Below are 20,558 nucleotides of genomic sequence, written 5' to 3' on the forward strand. Positions count from 1 at the left end.
TACAGGCTGGCAAACTATTACTGCTGCTGGTTATTATAGCATTCCAGGTACTTACCATGTGGATGTTGTTTAAATCTGTATCAAAGTGTTCCTTTGTTGAGGAAATCTGATTTTGTTGGCAAAAAAATCTTATCTGGATTTAAAACATAAATTGTATTTTGATTTAGGGTGACAAAGGGGAGCGAGGTTTTCCAGGACCTCCAGGAAGAGTAAGTAAAATAAATTTTTATTTAATTTTAAACTTAAAATAAAATTTAATTAAATTTTGTGAAAGTCATAGTGTCAAACACTGAAGAAAAAAAGAGGTTCTATGTATAGTCTGATTTTGTTCTCTTCAGTCACATCCATATTTTTCCTTAATGGAAGCAAAAGTTGGGTGCAGTTTTTTGAAGTATGTTTGAAATTTGGGAAAGGAACCCCCAAAGAATATGAATTTCAGGTGTTTTGGACTGTGAATATTATAAGCATTGCTAATCAGTACACAGTATCCAAAAGACAGTTCAAAAGATTAAATGTGCCAGTTTCAGGGTTGTGGTTTAAGCCAGCTGGGAGCTAAGCACCAGACAGCCACTCACACACTCACTGTCCCTCCTCAACATGGATGGTAAGGAGAATTGGAAAAAGGTAAAATTCATCAGATAAGATCAAGTTATTAATAAAAATAAAGTTACTAATAGTAGTAGTTGTAATCATGAAGAAATGGGAGATAACAAGAAGAGAGAGGGAGGAATAAAACCTGAGGAAGACAGGTGATGCACAGTGCAGTTGCTCACCACTTGCTGACCAATGTCCACTGAGTCCCTGAGCAGAAGTTGGCCATTATGCACCAGAAGAAACCAGGAGAGCAATTTATACTTTTTATAACACTTCAGATAAAAAATGGGGTTAGTCAGGAACAAATAGATAATTGGTGGTGCTGCTTTCCAACTGTGGGAACAAATGCCCAACGTCTGATAATTTAGTTTGGAAAATTGTATGTACTTTCTGAATATTGTATTGTAAATACTAGCATCCTATATATTGAGCTCAGATCAATGTTAGCAAAAATTGGCTACATAATATTTAAAAAAAAAAGGTAATACAAGCCTAATGGATTAGTTCTTAGACCATGTTAAGGTTTTCTGGCATCATTCTTTTTGAGGAAGATGCTATAAAAGCTCTCCTCTTAACCCTTACATTGATATGAAGGCATTTGAGTAGAATAGGAAATATTTATTTTCTCTGGTAATTCCTCAGCAGCTGCAATCCTCTCACTTGCTGAAATTGCAAGTATAATCAAAACTGCTGAAAATTGTCAATAAAACTAAGATGGCCTCTGTACCATCACTCGAAGATGGGGGAGATATGATGGCTCAGTTGCATCTTTCTAGTCTTTGTCCTGTGATTTAGATGATAGATGCTGGACCAGTAGATACCTTTGGTGAAAAAGGAGACCCTGGAGTTTCAGGTTTGCCTGGACTGAAAGGTCAAAAAGGTGAAAAAGGTATGTATTTTGTCTTGTCTTTTTAATTGAGTTATACCTTCAGTTTTCTCGCTAAAGGAAATTAAAATTGTACTATCTGTGCTCAGGAGCTTTATATGGCAGTGTAATGTTCCAGTTAAGTAATTGTTTTCAGGTTGTAATTTTGCAATAGCTTGCAAGACACTTCTGGTTCTCAGCATAGTTAAGATGGTCTTTCAGTTATAGATGAAAACATGATAAATTTGGATCAGTTTATATGGCAGTTAAATAATTCAGTGAGATTATCTAAGAAGTATGGAAATCAACATGAATATAAGGAGGGTAATTAATGCAGAGAATCTTGAGACTCCTCTATAAAAGTCAGTTGCTAATTTTTTATCCTAAGATTGGCTTGCATATTTTAAAAATGTCTCTAGTAAATAGAAAATATCAAGCATTTCCCTTCCCATTTTCCCCATTACAGATCTTAGCCACTTCAAGAGAAATTACTGGGGAAGTTGGCGCACAGCAGGACCTTTTTTCTGAATGTATTTCTTGAAGATATACATAGATTATTTAACTTTAGATTTGATTTTGAATGTGAATATGCATGAATATGAATTTCAGTTATATCTCCTAAAAGTTCACTTTCACCGGCATTGCAGAATTCATTGCCTAATTGAAACCTTCTCTTTCTTAAGGCTTCCCTGGTGCACAAGGAATCCCAGGACCTCCAGGTATGAAATTATCACTGCTGATTTTTTGACATTTGTCATGTGCTCTTGGGTGAACAGTCCTGAGGGATATTCTCCTTAGCTGCTTTCAGTTACTGCCTGACTTTCTGAACACCCAAGCACTGACCTCTCCAGGGTCTAATCATCCCTGCAGACCCTTCCTGTAGATTGCTTTTCTCACGTCTCTGATGTGATCCAGCCTTGTTCTTTCTGTTCTGCTCTGATAACTTTCTGCTGAAATTGAAAATGTAGTGCAGAGTCTGTCAGAGAGAGCCCAGAGAATGACCCCGTTGGGCAGGGAGAGTTGTTAACTGGGAATGTGTGGGAGTGGGTGCCCATATTCCTGAATGTGTATGCTCATATCTTTGTCTGGCTCTCACTTCAGCTCTATATGTGTTTGTGTAAGTGTAATAAAACAAGGTTTGTAGGAAGAAATAATACATATAATCAAAGTCATTCCTGAAGGCTCCCTGCTTTTTTGGCTATGTCACTCGGTCTAATAGAAGTTATTTCTTTTGCCTGCAAATTTTGCCTTTTTCAGAGCCTTAACATCTTCCCATCCATGGTAACACTGCTTTTACTTATATAAGTACATGTACATGTGTTTGACCCACACCATGATATTTGCTTTTTAAAAATCAGGCAAATCATCTCTGGAGACCTGACACTTCACACATCCTGCAGTGATACTACCATTACCTTCCTCACTTTCATTTTCTATCTTGGCAGTGAGCTAAATATGAAATTAATGTGAGCCAGGGTCAGATAGTTTCCAGGAAATTTTTCACAGGTTAGGGAGAAGATGCTATACACAGCTGTAATGATAGCTCTTGGCCTGTAATTACCCCACAGAGATTGAGCTTTGTGTGACTTCTGGATCTTCCTGCAGTGTTGCAGATGACTCAAAATGTTTTAATGGTCAAGTGTAATGATGAGTTATGAACTGGAAGTCATTAAAATATGAAGACCTGTGTGACTTTAGAATAGCTAAAAGGAGATCTTGAGTAGGGTTTTTGGTGGTTTTTGTACTGCTTTTCTTTATTGGCTGGTTTTCACTTATTCTTACAAAGCTTTTTCATTTTAGCATTCCTTAAATCTGCTAGCATGGTTGAGTACTTATTTTTTGAAGTTATCAAACATGCCCTCCCTTTCTAGGTGTGTTTTAGATTTCGTTTGTTGTGAGGTAAGGGTGTGTGCAATAGTTTCTAGATGGAATAGCTAAGTTAACTTCAGTGTTCCCGCTATTTACTACCCAGCAAAAGTGTGTCCAACTAAATCTCAGAAAAGCACTCTAATACAAATGAGGTGTGTTTGTTTAGGGACCTAACAGAACTGAGTTTCTCTCAGCTGTAGTTAGTATACAAACCCCATTTATTTATAAATCACCAATAGTAAAAATTCAGTCCCTTTTTTCTTTTGCATTAACATTTTTCCATTTCTCTCTAAAACCCTGTGAAAGTTAATGTGTTGATAATGTTGCTGTCTTTTCACTTGTCATTTTTACATGTATCTTTTACTCTGTCCGAAGGTCGACCAGTTCCAGACAGGGTAGGATCACCTGGTGTCCCTGGAGAGAGAGGTGAAAAAGGTGAAAAGGGTTCTCCTGGATTCCCTTCACCTGGAATCCCTGGAAGAGATGGTTTCCCAGGTCCCCCTGGGTTGCCTGGCCCACCAGGACCTCCAGGCATAACAGGTAGGTAAAGCCCTTGGTTGCTTTTCACCTTGAAGACTCATAGTGCACATTAAAAAAAGAAAAAAGAGACAAAATTATAAAAGCTATTATCAGGATGCATCTGTGTCATGGAAGAAACATATCTGAGTTGTTGATGAACCAAGTAAAAGCTGTTTCACAGTGTAGGAAGCCATTTGTTTCCTTACTGGTAAAGGACAAGGATTCTTTCCTAAATAAATACTTCAAAAATTTCTACAAAATTCATTGTTAATTGTTAGAATATAACCAAACAATTGATCTTAATTCACATTAATTTGTTCTGTGTTCTGTTGTGCCAAGGTAGTGATATTTATGTATTTTCAATTAAAAAAATAGTAGATACTAATACTGTCCTTAGCATAAAAAGTAGCTGTTCAGTGTGATGATTTACAAGTCTGCAGTTCCAGTCTGTGTAACAGATTGAACAGGTGTGAGAACTGCTGTGTGAGGCACTAGTTTCCAAGGAGTTTTTATTTTAAAATATCTTAGAGGAGAATGGGGTCATAGAAAGGCTTGGGTTGGAAGAAACCCTAAAGATTATCTGGTTCCAACCCCCCAACACAGGCAAGGGTGCCATCTGCTAGATCAGGGTAAACACCTGCTTTATGGAATAAATGAAAAGCCAGCAATGATGTGACAAGTAAATAACATCAGTAATAATAATAACAACATTACACACGTTTTATTAGATTGTGATAAAAGAATTTTAAAGAGGAAAATGTTTTTGCTCTGCAATGAAGCAATAGCCAAGTACATGTGGAAGTGGTCCATGCTAAATAGTTCCTTAAAACTAGTGTTTTACCTCATAGAAAACTTTTACTATAGGTGATACTGATATTGTGAGTTAAACTATCATTCCAACATCAGGAATGATATCCCTGTTACAATAGTTAAGGTACTTTAAAGCTATTGAAAGAAACATTATTCTCTGTGGAATCCCTAAACCAAAGATACTTTGTTCAAAAACAGGGGAAGATGCCTGGTTGTTGCTGTGTTTGCCAGTGAAGCAATGCAAATCCAGCATGTGGAAGATGGAATTAATCTTACATTTTCCTAAAAATTTCTATTTTCCATACAAATTACTGTCATTGCTTAATCCTGCTCCTTCCCCAGATACTTCCTTAGCCGCCTTCAAGTACATAATGGGAAGCAATTCTTTTTCATTTAACTTGTTTTCCAAACTTCACATTAGCATTTTGACTACTGGCTTTGGCCAAAATGATGTCATATTATGTTGGGTCTGATTCTCCATCATATCATCAAACAGAACAAGCACTATTTATATTCTTCTATCAAGCCTGAGAAATATTCTCATTTGTTACCTATTTCAGATCCTAACATATGAAGTTTGTTGCTTTCAGGAAGCGTGATCAGTGTGAAGAAGTTAAATAGATGTTGACAAGCTGCTCTTACCTAGAAAATTTCCTAAAACTTTGAAAAAGAGAAGTCAGCGTACAAAAAAACCTTCTTAATGAATCTCTCTGAACATCAATACCCTCCATTCTCTTCAGGGTCAAAACCATCAGTTTTTCACCCGTGATACTTTACCAAGCCAAAACTTAAAATGAAAATAGATTTTTTGTTGAAATTGTTTGTAACCTTATTATGGCAGAACCTGTCTTTTCTCTGTAATTCTCAGGGTTTCCTAAGCAGTGTATATGGAATAAGAATACAGAATCCCAGTTAAATTTTTCCAAGTAAATCCAATAAGGGAGTAAAATGCTATCCTGAGTTACCACTTTTCATAGGTAACATTTCAGGTAGGATGTAAATGCAACCCTATAATGGCAACTTGCGCTTCTCAAAACAATATTTATTGTAATTTCATTTCAGATGGAATTGATCAGTGCCAACAGGGAGAACCTGGTGCACCAGGTAGTCCTGGACTTCCAGGAAGAGATGGATTTCCAGGAGAGATGGGAGAGAAAGGTAATAATATCTTAAAGTGATTGTTTTCTAATGCTTAGTAGCCTGGAGCTTGGGTATGTAAAGAGGCTGAGCAAATTAGGCTGGTTCCAGAGAAAGTGTACTTAAAGTTAGTTAAATAGTTCTGGGACATGGAAGATGTTTCTTGACTCTCTGGTGAGTAAAGAAGGGTATTGTGTTTTGAATCGTGCTATACAAACTTCTCTTGGCCTGCTCATTGCTGGGAAGTGATAAAGGATGGCCCAGGCTGCAAGAGGAGCAGAAAGGGTTCAGTACAGCCCTGTGCAGTGGAAATGGAGCTGTTAAAGGCAATTCAGGGTGTGAATTCTGAGATGCAGATTTAAAGAGGGGCCAGGTGAGTTGAGAATGAAAATAGTTTATGAATCATTGCCATGAGTATAATTGAAGATAAAATTTTAACACCTACAGACAACCTTAGGTTGGACTTTAGGAAGAATGGGTGATAGGGCATTGGAATGGGCTGCCCAGGGAGATGATGGAGTCACCATCCCTAGAGGTGTTTAAGAAAAGACTGGATGTGGCACTGAGTGCCATGGTCTGTTGACATGGTGGTGTTTGGTCATAGGTTGGACTCAATGATGGCAAAGGTCTTTTCTGACCTAACTCTGGGATTCTGGGAACAGGACTGTCAACCATGTGTTTTAGCAGCATTGACTAAATGAACATTAAAAAAAAGAGCTCCACTCAATTACATGATGATTGCTCCTTTCTAATCTCATTGTGTTCAGTGTTTTTTTGCAAAATTATAGTGACTACAGAAGTTATCCTTTTTCTGCTATGTTAATTTTATTTTCTCTATACCCACTAAATATTTATTTTATTCTTTTTGATCCTCTTCAACCTGGTCCCCTTTAGCCATTATTTTAAATACTAACCCTAGGGTAAGACTTATGTTGATTTTCATGCCATTCCTTTAAAAATTTTAAAGAATTTTGAACATCAACTTGCTGATATTTTCTCCTTGAAGCATGGAAATAGAAGTATAAATTTATTTAAATATTAAATTGACATTTGCCTCGAATCCACCTGCTTGCAGTTGTCTTGAATCTTTTTGTTGTTATTCATGTCCTTTGTTGTTTTCTTTTTTCAGGTGACAAGGGTGAAGCCTGTGCCTTGTGTGATAAAGTAGGACCTCCTGGGCTTCCAGGACCACAAGGGCCACCAGGTCCAGCAGGTAAGAATTCCTTAATAACTCAAGAATGAGCTATGTAGGCTAAATTCTAAAAAATGCATCATACATAAGAAAATTAATTACATTTTGTCCCACTAGTCAAATTGCTTGTGAAACTGATGAAAGGACTAATGAAAGAAGTGTGCTATATTGCTATTTTTGGCCTGATTGTAAATTTCAAATACTATCAACTAGAATTACCAGGGAAGCAGAAACTGGCCACAATGAAGGGTCTTTGCAAATTGCGGCCCAAATATTTTCACAGTGAGAAATAATGTAGGAACCATTTGCCTGTGTGCTCAGGCTTGACAGTGACCCATACATTTGTTTCCAATTGCAGCACTAAATTCTGTGGCCCAAAAACAAAACTGTTTTTTTGCTAACATGTGGGAAAAGTGCCACATGCCAAAAATTATATTTTACCTGATGTTTGTTCTAGTGCTGTTCAGAAAAATGAATGTGGCTTAGTTAGTTTCAGTTCTGCTTTGGTTACATGAATTGATAAATTCATTCCTAAGTCAAATGAATCAACTTCCAAGTTTATGAATGCAGGCATGCAACACAAGTGCATGAATCAAGACAGCTTCACTGGCTTTAGCAGCATTATGCTGGTATTACTGGGAATGGAATGGGACACTTTACAGGGGATCACAAAGAATTCACATGCCATGAGCTATTTGTGTGTAATTTATTTTTTGCAATATATTATATTTTCTGTAATAAATTAAGCCATATTTTTGTCTCTCTGAAAAGGTTTTCCAGGACAAGCAGGTTTCAAGGGTGACAGAGGCTTACCTGGACTTGATGGCCTTCCAGGGGTGCCCGTAAGTAATGCCATGCCAAATACTACATGTCCTGCTAGGCATGTGATCAAAACACATGTGATGATCAGTGTATCAGTGTGGTTGTGTAACAGTTCTGTTTAAAAACAAGCAAACCCCCCCCTCCCCAAAACAGTGCACTGATATGATAAAATTAGGGTTAATTATGCCTAATTAAAATAATGTAGGAAGAAGTGGTTTTGAACTATAAGAGCTAAAAAAGAGCTGTCAGATATTGGTTATACTTCTGAGTTTATCCATCATAAGAGCTTAGTGGGACACATGACCTTCTGCCTGAGCAAGCTAAGCAGTGGAGCTGGGTAAAGATTAGGATTTCTCAGGAAACAGATGCAGGTATTCCCTGACCTTCTGAATTGTTCCAGTAACGTTTTGCTGGTGAGTACAAATATATTGAGAGAGAGACAGTGCCATCTAGTGTAGTGTAAGCAATCTAATGTTAGCATGCAGCACACTGTGGCAGTTTTGCTGAATTTTGAATCATAGAATAAGACAAAATGCTGAGTTGGAAGGAGCTCATCAGGATCATTGGGTCCAGCACCTGGTCCTGTGAAGAACATCCCAAACATCACACCATGTGCCTGAGATAGTTGTCCAAATGCTTATTGAACACTATCAGGCTGTTGTTGTGACCACTTACCTGGGGACCCTGTTCCAGTGCTCAGTCATCCTCTGGATGTTTTTCCTGATATCTAACCTTTTTCCTGATATCTAACCTAAACCTCCTCTGACTGAGCTTCATGCTGTTTTCTCAATTCCTGTTACTGCTGACCAAAGAGAAGAGATTAGTGCCTGCCTCTCCTCCTCCCCTCATGCAGAAGTTGTAGACTGCTATGATGTCTCCCCTCATCTCCTCTTCTCCAGGCTGAACAAATCAAGTGACACCAGCCATTCCTCATAAGGCTTTCCCTGCAGACTCTTCGCCATTCTCATGGCCTTCCTCTGGGTGCTCCCCAATATTTTAATGTCATTTTTATATTGTGGCATCAAAAACAGTATTCAAGGTGAGCTGAGCAGTATTCCAGCTCAGAGCAGAGCAGGACAATGCCCTCCCTTGCCCAGCTGGCCATGCTGTCCCTGATGGCCTCCAGGACAGGGTTTGCTCTCCTGGCTGCCAGGGCACTGCTGGCTCATGTCCAGCTTGCCATCGACCAGGACCCCCAGGTCCCTTTCCACAGCACTGCTCTGCAGCCTCTCGTTCTTTGGTCTGTCCACACACTCAGGATTGCCCCATCCCAGGTGCAAAATCTGGAACTTGCTCTTGTGCTGGTGATTGCCCATCTCTCTGATTTGTTTCTCTCTGCAGGGCCTTTCTGCCCCCGAGGGAGCTGACAGCTCCTCCCAATTTATTGTCGCTGGCAAACTTACTTAGTATTCCTTCAAGTCCTGCATCCAGGTTGTTAATGAAGATTTTGGGAAGTGTCTGCAGTATGTTCTGTAAAACACAGTTAGTAAACAGGAAAGTCAAATACTTTTGAAGAAATAAAGCAAAGCTGTGAAAGTGGGTAGCATCCTAATAAGATTACTTGTTAATTATGTTGAGGCAGCACAACATGACTCTCAGTAAGGCCAGAAGCAGAACAGCTGTAAGTGTAACACTTGTCTAAAATGTGACACAAATGACGCCTAGATGAGCTGTATACTACCACAACTACATTTGACCTTGTCAGAATCCATTTAAGTGCCCCTATGGACACTGAGGTTTGCTGTGAAAACCTACCTTAGCATACATGTTCCTGTAGCATAGTGTGGGTTTTGACACCATTCCTAGTGTGAGTAGACTGAGTCTTCCCAGACCTCTTCTCCCCAAAGCTGCCTGTTTCCTTACAGATGATCCTTTCTGACAGCATAACTTCTCAGTGACATCCCTGGGCACTGGCTTTATCACACTCTGGGGTTATGCAAGCTCCCTCTATCACCAGTGGTGAGAAAGAGAAGTAAAAAAAGTAACTTCAGAAGTAAAAACCTTCAGAAGTAAAAAAAAATAAACCTTCAGAAGTAAAAAAACCCAAACCATTTGTATTAATTCATTACTCAAGGAATCTATTTCTCTCCATCAAGTATAAATAAAACCTTGTTGCCTGAATTCAGCCAATGAAAGTTGACTAAGATGAATTCCTTATCTGTTGTCACCACAATAAATTGCATTACCCGGTGACTGAATGTACTATAATATCAATGGGATCCATTAAAGAAACAGTGGGAAAAAAAATGAAAAACATTCTAGTGTATTCAAGATTTTTTGTTGTCTGTCATTTGTTCTTGGCACATGTTTTGCCACCCCTTTATATTTTACTTTTATTGCCTCATAAGGGCTATTCATGTCTTTAATCAGACAAGGATTGGCTGCTCTTCTGAATGCTTTTAAGCTTGTTTTGCTCTGCAAAGTTCAGCCAGGTGGTGATCCAGCATATAATTTAACTTGGAAGACCTACATAGAGGCCAGCCTTGCAACCTGACATGGCTTACAGCCATGCCAGAACATCAGAGTCTGATTCAGAACACTCCATTGCTAATGAAAAGATTACCACTGACCATGGTAATCTTCTGGTTCAGGCCAAAGTGGAGGGCACACATGAGCTGTACATTGCCCATGATGTTTATGTTTTATTACCCTAATGAGTAGCTCTGAGTCACTAGAAATTATAGAGACTTTTCCCATAAGAAAAGTTCATTCAAGTCCTAGAAAATATGTAGTGGAAAAATTGAAATTCTGGAAATCCTGTAGGCATACCATTAGGTATGTAATTTCTTTCCAGAGGAGGTTACAAAACTGTTTTCTGGGCATGTGCATTATATTCTGATATTACCAACTGACTGTGTCAGCTGTTCAGAGTCGATGAATATTAACAATGATTGAACACGTGTATTCACATCCGCTGAATGTTATGAATAAACTACCCAAGGGAGAAGCTTTCTACTTCCAAGACTGCTGTGTCTTGGAAGATATTCTTATTTGACCTCCTCAGTCAATGACTTGGTGGTTCCCTTTATTTCGATTTGCAATTCAGTTTCTGAGGTTTGCTTTCTTCTATAGTTTGAGGGTTTGTAGGGCAACTGATGACATCCGAATTTATGAAATTTCAGGGTCCACCCGGCACTCCAGGACTTATAGGCAGCCCTGGGCCGAAAGGAGAACCTGGAGATTTCACTTACGATTCCATCCTGAAAGGCGAAAAGGGCGATCCTGGTTTCCCAGGACAGCCAGGCATTCCTGGAAGAGAAGGAAGACCAGGAAAAGATGGATTTCCAGGTCCCCAGGGTCCAAAAGGAGCAGCGGTATGTTTGTTTCTTTATGTTTGCATATTGTCCTACTGTGTGTTTATTTATATTTACTTACTGTGCTGTACATTCTGTCTTTCAGGTCAGCTTTCACATGCTTTTGTTCCCTATACATGCTTTGTGTTTATTGGCCTCATTTATTTTTTCACATCTATTCTTTACCTTGAGTAGTACGTTCTTCCTCAGAAGACGATTCCATTTTCACTGGAAGGAGTGAGGAAGACAGTTCTTTAACAACAGACTATTTCAGAGCTAGGTTTTTCAGACCATTTCTTTTTACATGTCATGCAAATAAGTAATCCGACTCAAATGTATTCAGCATGTCTTGTTACTTTCAGGACTATAGAGAAAAGGTTCAAACATGGACAGTAGTTTTATTCCTTTCTGCCTTTCTCACAGCTTGATAGTGAGAACTAGTGTGAATGATTTAGTTGATATTTGGACATGATTGAAAAAATGCAGTTATCCAAGTAGAAATTGTGAAGACAAGATTTAAGACTGTTCTAGCATATTTCTCTTCTTGTGGAAATTAATGCTTCAAAATCTGGCACTAATAGAGTTGAGCTGATGTTGATATGGAGCTGATTGTGGAGCTCACCTCTCCTCCCAGATCCACTACTGGAAGCATGGCCTTCATGATGCAGTTAGCTGCACTGCTAGATGTGATCTCCATGTGCTGTTTCATATGGAACCTTGTTCTGTTTCCATTAAACTCAGTAGAAAAAAATCTTCTTTCTTCAGCATTACAGATACCTGTGCTAAATCCCAGTTGCAAAATATTCAGAGAAAATGATGTGTTCTGTCTTGCCAGCCAGGCAAGAAGTACACTTATACTTTCCAAAAATTAGGGTACAGCTGGCTTGAAAGGAGAGCGTGGTCCCCCTGGCCAACCTGGATTCCCTGGAGTGCGTGGTGAAAGAGGTTTTCCTGGCTCTCCTGGGATAGGTGCTCCAGGATTACCTGGTGAAAAAGGAGACAGAGGCTTTGCTGGAACCCCGGGTTTACCAGGACTTCCAGGTAATGCTATAATATGTTTTAAAAAATACAAAAAAAAAAAAATTAGATTGTGCCCTTTGAATGGTACAGCCTAGAGGATCGCCAGGAATTTAACCCAGAAATAAAAAGACTTTCTAATTTGAATCAGTGCTCACTTTCACCACTATAATTGCAAATTTTTGAGGGCAGTTTTCTTGAAGGATTTGCTAGGCGAAATGGGATGGTTTAGGTTTCAGTTTTTTATGAAGCTTCTACCAAAAAAACTTCCTAACAAATCACTTTTAATGGTATGGATGAACTGATAATGCTGTCAAGGTAGCAGTCCCTTGTTTTACTTCATTAGTTCCTGTACTCTAATACAACTTTACATTTGCAGGAGCAAAGGGGGAAGCAGGACGAACTATATCGCTCCCTGGACCTCCTGGGGCAGATGGCCTTCCTGGGCCACCTGGTTTCCCTGGACCCCAAGGTACAGCAGTCTCTTAATCTTTGTCTGATTATCAGGATGGTTCTGTTCCCCAGAACCTTTGTGTTAACATTTGTCTTGTTTTTATTTGCAAAGGTGACAAAGGGAATCCTGGGCTTCCAGGCAGACCTGGCCTACCAGGAGAAAAAGGTGCTGTTGGGCAGCCAGGGATAGGGTTCCCTGGACCTCCAGGTCCCAAAGGTAAGATGAAGCTGTCCATTTAAGAGCTGGTGTAACTGGAGTGTGGGTGGAGGCCTATGCCTGCACTGTCATCCAGCCATAGCTACTTGGGATTTGGGAGGTGCAGCTGAAGAATCTCCTTTGCAAAAGTCAGCCAGCAGCACAGTGAGCATTCTTTTGATAGAGTTCAGCTGCACACTTGCTTTGTGTAGTGCAGAGGTGCACCTACAGACAATGTCACAGCTACTGCCAGAATGGAAAGTGGTATGGTGCAGCATCTTACATTGCAGCAATTGAAGTTGCTGAGATGAGATGACCCTTCTGAGAGATGAAAAACACTACGTGTAGTTGGTCCAAATAATATGCTGATGTAACTGTACCAGTTGTGGGCCAGAGCTTACAGCTCTGCTGGATCCCAGACAGCTGAGAGTGGCTTGGTTAGAATTCCAGCTTACTCAACATAAGTGTAGTCTTCCCTCCATGGCCATTGTCAGCATATGCAACTAGCTTAGAAGGAGTCTAAATGTTTTGGAATTTTTGAAGATGTATTTCACAGTACTGCTGCTCATTTAGAGCTAGATGACTGAACTTTCAGCAGCCACCTCGATCATCAAAATTCTTTGGTGTCTTCATTATTATTTCTTATGATTCCACACATGAATGAACTGGGAGGGTCAGAAATTTAATAAGGCATATTTTTCTCTGTAACCATGTCTGGTTCCTCTGAGAGTGCACTGGGACCTGAGCAGAAAAGGCCCATTGTATCTGTAAAGAATTGCTGTATGCACTTGGATGCCAGATGAAAGCAATGACACATTAAATATATTTCTTTAAAGGACCCTTCCATGAACTCAGCCCTGCCCAATGACATTCTGAGGTCTTAGCCTAAAAGCTGGATTTCTGCCTGCTTGGTCTGCTTTTGCTGTGTGTGTGCTGGTGTTGAGTGAGTGCTCTCTTTAAGGGATTTGCAGAATGTTGTAGGTATTCCTTCTTGCATTCCTAAGGTACAGTTCATGGGCCAGCTCTGGCATAGAAACCTTCTGTATGAAACCCTCAGCAGGACACGTAGAGTGTGTCACAAGACATATACTGCACAAAAGGTGTTGATTCACAGGTGGGCTTTGTTGTGCATCCCTCAGTCTGATGCCTCACACATGAAGTTGCCTTTTCTGAAGAAAACTTTGGGAACCCAGTTTTGCAGGATGGTTCTCACAAGTGAGATGGGAGATGAACCCACAAGGCTATTATTTAAGAGGAGACACTCAGCATTTATTTCTTCTGGGTGGTTGTTTCTCATCAGAAGCCAACTGCTGTACAAAAGTCAGTGTTTGAATCTTTATTGGAACATTTGCATACTGGCAGGCCTAGAAGTTTGACTACCCAGGTCTTTGTTAACACATCCTAGTGAATAGTTCAGTTTAGAGGCTTAAAGAAACAGCAGAGATCACTTACAGACAGAGAGGGTAATGATGTGACTCTTGGTTTGTTTTGCTTTGTTTTATAGGTTTCCAAGGTCAGCCTGGCTCACCTGGTCAGCCAGGAACTCCAGGAACTCCTGGTCTGGATGGTTTGCCAGGAGTTCCAGGTTTACAAGGCCAAAAGGTAGATGTCAGCTGCTGATACTTTTATCTGTGACTCCCCATGTTGACAGGAACATGGGCAAGGAAAAACTTTAGAAGTTGGCCAAACTGCCTTTCATTTTATGTTTCTCACTGTGCACACAAGGGGACAGAGTAGATGGATAAATGCTTGGCATTAAAGGGCTTACAGCTCTCCCCTGAAGTCATGTAAAGAGGTCTGTACATAAGCCCGATACAGCATGATTTAGATACATTTAATAAATGATTTCTTGGTTCTGATGTGTTGATTCCTAATCTATTGTGTTTCTTTGGCTAGGGTGAACCTGGTGTAGGTCTGCCTGGCCCTAAGGGGTTGCCAGGCCCCCCTGGCCCAGCTGGCATCCCTGGAGAGAAGGGAAGTCCAGGACTGCCTGGTTTACGTGGCGAGCAGGGCTTCCCGGGCATACCTGGACAGCAGGGATTCAGAGGTAACATCACTGAAAAAATACAGTTCTGTATTTGTATTTCGTTTTAAAGTCACTCTCCTGCAGATGCAGTGAAAAGTCTAATCATTACTGAAATATCCTACTGATACCTTGGGGAATTGCCCCTTTTCTCTCTCGTTTTTTCCTACTACCCACCAGTAGCAAATGCTAGCAGCAAAGAGCAGCACTTCATCCAAGCCCAGGCTTGGAGGTGTTGGTGGCTGAATGAAGTCTCCTTGGCCATGTGCTTCCAAAGCACCTCATGTGGCATCTTCAGCAGGCAAGATGTCAAACAGCATCAGAGAGTGCTTGGTCTATGTTTCTCCTGTCTCCCTGCAGGTGACCCTGGTCTCCCAGGTCTCCAAGGCTTGCAGGGCCCTCCAGGTGCACCGGGGCTGGGCCCTCCAGGATTGCCAGGACCTGCTGGGCAGCCGGGACCCCAGGGACCACCAGGTGAGCAGAGAATACCACCATGATTCTGCTTAAGAACAGAATTTTGACCTAAGTGGATAACACAGGTAAAAGTGTTGCTCGAGAACTTTTTGCAGTGTGAATTTGATAGGGGTAGATGGGGGGGGGCATGCCGGTGGGCCTCCTCCATGTGGTCCAAAATGCAGGGTGAGGCCTCCTGAGAGGATTTCTGGCATTTGGTTTGGTCTCCTCAGGTTATTGATGGATAATAGATACAGGTTCAGAGCCTCTCCTAGGAGATGAGGACTGGTTCTGCTGTCTGCCTTTGAGTCTTCATCCTCTATGCCATCTAATTTGTGAATCACAGGTGGACATGGTCAGATATGCTTATTAATGGTTTTCCTGGTCTTTTGTTATGGACTAATCCGGTATCTTCTGTTTTTCCTAGGATTTCCTGGAATAAAAGGAGAAAGGGGCTTCCCTGGTGTCCCAGGTCTAGATATGCCAGGACCTAAAGGAGATAAAGGTAGCCCAGGCCAGCCAGGAGTCCCAGGCTCTGTGGGGTTACCTGGCCTGCCAGGTCCACAGGGGGCTGTTGGACTGAAAGGATCAACAGGTAAACAACTTGTCCCTCAGAAATCAGCCTCTTTGACAGCTGTATTATAAAGTTGTGGCAGCACACCCTTTCACTCAGTTAGGAATTTACTGATCAAAGAGCCCAAGCTTGGGAAAATGCATGGACTGATGTCAGTAAAGCAGCTCTGCACATGTAACTGAACTGCTGCTGAAGTCCTTTCATGGACCAAATCCAGCAGGTTGAAGGAACTAGCCTTGCTCCTGTAATAATGAAAGAGGATTATTCTGCACAGTTTTAGTGATAGAGTATGGTTTTAATAATGCCTTTGTTAATGACAGCATTGTTTGCTGTAATATGAAATTTAAAGAATTTGTCAAAAACCCATTACAAACTGTCTTCCTCTGGTTTTCATAATACTGTTTATACTGTTGTTTTCTCTATTGGGCTGTTTTAATTTAATCATCTTCTTTGTCCCATTTTTCCTAAGTAGTGCAACTCCTAATATGATAGGCAGTAAATAATTCTGTTTCTTGTATTTCTTTACACTGCTTGCTTTACTTTTCTTTTATTCACTCTTCTTCTTTGGCTTCAGGACCCAAAGGAGAAATGGGAGTTATGGGAACTCCTGGATTGCCAGGAACTCCTGGGCCAGTTGGAGATCGAGGGTTTCCTGGTGAAAAAGGTAAGAGAGAGATTTTCTCAAAATAAAAATTGCAAACCCCACACCTTTTCCCCAGCAGAAGTAGGGAAATAACCAAAGATAAGGAGTATGTTTGGCCTAAGGAACAGCTTATGTCAAGTGACCTTCCTCTAAGTTAGATATAGTATAAAATATCATATCCTAGGAGCAGTCATGAGTTTGGGCACCAAAACATGAATTTTGATCCATTCTTCAAGAGCAGAAGGGTTTGCTAGGTGTGGGGCTGCCATAGGTATTACTTCAAGAAAAATACACTATTTGAAATTATTAAAAGCTAGCAGGAAGGTCTTAATTAAGAGTCTCAGATAATGCTCTGTATTGCTGCCAAACTCCTGTCCTTATTGTTTCAAGAGTCTGAAATTAATGGCTGGGAAGTGGGAAAAATATGTCAACTTTCTGACCGAGCTATTGTGAAGTATAAAAAGAAATTCATAGGAGCTGTTCCAGAACATGCTATTTGGTGCCCAAAAACAAAATAAATAGCTAATTTAATTTGTTGTTGTCTACTAAATATTCTTGCAAAGTTTTATATGCCCCTACACCATTCAGTGCTGTCTCTTTGCAGGTAGCCAAGGTTTCAAAGGTGTAATTGGACCACAAGGTGATCCTGGTGTTAAAGGAGATAAAGGTGAAGCTGGTCTCCCAGGAAAACCTGGAACAATAGACAACATGGACATGGTTAGCCTCAAAGGCCAGAAGGGAGATCAAGGAGAAAAAGGTAACTTTATTCTCTAACTGTGTGAATAAGTGGAATTAACACTCTTATACTACCAAGCAGCAGTACTTTGAATTAAGTTTTTTGTTAGTTTTAGGCAACAGTTTTTAAAAGAAAATTAAATAGTTTTGCACAGCAAATATAGATATTTTTCTGGTGTTTTTCAACTCTATAGAAAAAAAGAATAATCACAGAGCAAAGGGTTTTGTTTGGACAGAAGAGGTTAAATTTGTTCTTTTATAATTGATTTTACCTCTTTAATCACAAGACTCTCTGAAAATAAAAGAAATTTAAAAAGTAAAACTAGAGATTTCCAGAAGGGAAAAGCTGTCTTTCAAGTAAAACATGTAGTTGTGGTCATGAAGATCAACTGATAGTGTAAGAAAAAAAGTGAGCAGCCTTTTTTGACACATGTTTCTTGTAACCTGAAGAAAATTCAGGAAAGAAATGCTGATACAAACAGATCAACTTATGTCAGTTTAGAAATATCTGGAAGTATGCAGGAGAAAGGCAATCAGTTTTCTGTTTAGAGACTTCATAATTATAGATTTGTTGGCTTTTTTAGATAATACATTCTTCTTGGCTTTTTAGTTTTACTGCTAATTGATAAATTAGTTGTTTGAAATAATTTTCTCTCCTGTATTTCTTTTCAAAGAATAATTTGTGTGTATTTTGCATATTTTTAATATTTTTTCTTCTTACTATACATTACTTTTTATGAAAAAAACAAGAGTTTTTAATAAATGGTTACTTTTTTTGTTCAAATAGAAATGTAGAGCTTAAAAGGGAGCTACTGAAATCTAGTGGTCTTTAATTTCCCTCAACCAAGTCCTTCAGGCTTTAATAGTATATCATGTTTTCTGAAACAATTATCATTCCCAGTTTGGCTGCATCCTTGTTAGAGTGCACATTGCTGAAACAAGCAAAGCACTTCAACTCAGGCCTGGCTAGAATGAAATTTCCCTTTCTTGAAACAATAGCTGACTGAGTTTGTGATTAGCTATAATTCTTAGTCTCTTAGTTCTGGACTACTGTGTGATAATTTTTCGTTTTGTATGCGGGTTTTTGACTTCTTCTGTCATACACGTGGTGCATTATGCTTTTTGATTTTCACTGTGATGGTTTTCAAGCTTCACTCCAACTCTTCAAAATCCTTCTGTAGTCTAATCCTGTCCTCTTTTTGAGCCTTTCCTTTTGAGTGTCATCTGTACATTTCATCAGTGTATTCCAGGGCAGACTCCTTTCCAGTTTGACAGTGAATCACTAATAACTATACTGTGTTGTATTTGAACTGTGGAAACAGGAGAGTATCCCAGTCTTAGCTACCTCTTATCTCCATGTCCTGGCTAATTGTCAGAAGGAGATCTGGGCTCACGTGTTCTGGTTGGGTCTCAGAGAAACCTGGGCATGTGGGTAAGTAGTGCCTTGCAGCTTGGGCAGCCAGGGACTGCAGGGGAGGGTGTCAGCAAGTGAGGAGTGAGTACATCTGCCCTTCAGCTGAGATGCAGCTTCTGAGAGTACTTTAATGAAGCTCCCAGCCTATAAAGATTTCATCTAGATTATTTTTGCTCATTTGTTTCTGATCTTGATATGTACAGTGGTATGTAGTTGTTTTCACTATTTCCTTATCTACTACTGGGATGTAGGATGATTAATTTTATTTTGTTCCTAGAAATTTAAATTAGGCACACTTGTTACATGCAAATAAAGAAACCTTTGCTGAGAACTTCAAATGGTTAATTTCTTTGGTTTCTAATTTACTAATCTCTCCAGCACTAACAATGCATGCTTGCAAACTTCTACACTCTACCTTTTCCTGACCACATGCAGTCTACAGATTGGCCTGGATCACACAGCCTGGAAGAGTAGGTTCCAAACAGATCCCAGCCTGCAAATTTCTGCTCTTATCTCATCCTCCCCAAGCAAAAGATACTTAGTACCATCAGAGAGAAATAATTAAGTTATACTCCATAACTTTGCTGATCTTTTGGCTTACTTCATTCCTCTAGACATGAATATCACAGTAATGCTTTTAGAAGCCTCCAAAAGACAAACAGTGCAGAGAAGACTCAGAATTTTTGAGGCATATTATCAGTGATGCTTAATGAAAAAATTTGGGTTTCGATGTCTTGAAATGTTTTTAATAAAAGCTTCTTGCTTAAAAACTTTCAGTAACTTATCTTTAGTAACCTGTTGTCCTGCACCTCTCTGCAACACTAACAGAATTGTTTATGAACAAAAGGCATGGAAATAAAGTTGGAGAAGAGGCACAGTAGAGAGTAAGAGATCAAGCCTTCTGAAGGTGCTTTAACATTAAATAGAGCAGGGAAAACAGCAAATTTTTGGCTGTTTACTGGTTGTTCACATGTGCCTTTTTAGAGAGCTGAACAGTCAAATCAATAATTTTTGTTAACACCTGTTGGCCACTTTTCAAATAACTCATTAATCTAACTCAAACACACATTCATTCCAATTTCTTTTATAGATGTAACTTGCTTTGTAATTTGCACAGACACCCATAAAATCTCCATTGCAATAGTTTTCAGCCTTTTCTCAGTACTGTTTAATGATTGGAAAGTTGTGTTTTACTCAGCCATTTCCTTGTTCAACAGAGAGAAGCAGCAGTGATCAAAAATGAACTAGAAGGATTATTATATGTAATTACAGTAAATTGTGATAAAACTGATCTCACTGTGTTTTTCTTTTTGGTGTCCAGGGGACCATGGAGCAACAGGAGAAAAAGGGCTACGTGGGGATTATGGAGAGCCAGGAATTCCAGGGAGAGATGGTGAACCCGGTACTCCAGGACAGCCAGGTATGTCTGAAGCTAGCAGCAGACAGACTGTTTGTCAGGTATTTTAAACCTTGTTAATGATGGAATTCTTAATTTCTCTGTTGTCCATAGGACCAAAAGGTGATCAAGGCCCCCCAGGGTACCCAGGGGATCCAGGAGTTCCCGGAGAAAAAGGATCAGTTGGTAAAATGGGTTTGCCAGGTACTGATTGCTAGGAATTTCTTCTTATTTCTCTCCTTAAGTTTATATAGAATATGAGAAACCTGTATGGAATATTTATTGGTGTAGATCTACTAAACAATTGCGCTGTTTGCAGTGACTGAATGTTAGGCTTTTGAGACATTGCTTTTCAATCCTGTTGTCATATACAAATAATAGGATGGTTTCCTAATTTTCTACATGCAAATCCTTTAGCTGGATCTTTAGGTTTTCTGTGCTTGTTTCAGGCAGGCAGTTTTTTCAGTGGTGCCTGTTTGTCTCTGATAGTCTGTGAGCTGCATTAAGCTTCTTGTGTATTTTCCCCCTTCTAAAAGGTTTGGTGAGCTGCTGT

At 39.7% G+C, this 20,558-nt stretch overlaps 1 protein-coding gene across 1 annotated transcript in view; it reads left to right on the plus strand.

Annotated features, from left to right (window-relative positions):
* Positions 1-20,558, plus strand: part of COL4A1 (collagen type IV alpha 1 chain) — a 119,767-nt gene that overhangs the window by 76,400 nt on the left and 22,809 nt on the right. The window contains exons 18-36 of the mRNA XM_059839700.1: positions 168-209; positions 1,390-1,483; positions 2,143-2,178; positions 3,704-3,868; positions 5,720-5,815; positions 6,924-7,007; positions 7,758-7,828; positions 10,931-11,122; positions 11,974-12,142; positions 12,498-12,590; positions 12,684-12,788; positions 14,272-14,369; positions 14,664-14,814; positions 15,151-15,264; positions 15,671-15,838; positions 16,392-16,481; positions 17,065-17,217; positions 19,931-20,029; positions 20,120-20,209. Of these exons, the coding sequence (XP_059695683.1) occupies positions 168-209; positions 1,390-1,483; positions 2,143-2,178; positions 3,704-3,868; positions 5,720-5,815; positions 6,924-7,007; positions 7,758-7,828; positions 10,931-11,122; positions 11,974-12,142; positions 12,498-12,590; positions 12,684-12,788; positions 14,272-14,369; positions 14,664-14,814; positions 15,151-15,264; positions 15,671-15,838; positions 16,392-16,481; positions 17,065-17,217; positions 19,931-20,029; positions 20,120-20,209 (2,110 nt within the window). The remainder of the gene's footprint in view (positions 1-167; positions 210-1,389; positions 1,484-2,142; positions 2,179-3,703; positions 3,869-5,719; positions 5,816-6,923; positions 7,008-7,757; positions 7,829-10,930; positions 11,123-11,973; positions 12,143-12,497; positions 12,591-12,683; positions 12,789-14,271; positions 14,370-14,663; positions 14,815-15,150; positions 15,265-15,670; positions 15,839-16,391; positions 16,482-17,064; positions 17,218-19,930; positions 20,030-20,119; positions 20,210-20,558) is intronic.

The sequence above is a fragment of the Haemorhous mexicanus genome, chromosome 2 (genome assembly GCF_027477595.1).
Source record: "Haemorhous mexicanus isolate bHaeMex1 chromosome 2, bHaeMex1.pri, whole genome shotgun sequence".
Classification (NCBI taxonomy): Eukaryota; Metazoa; Chordata; class Aves; order Passeriformes; family Fringillidae; genus Haemorhous; species Haemorhous mexicanus.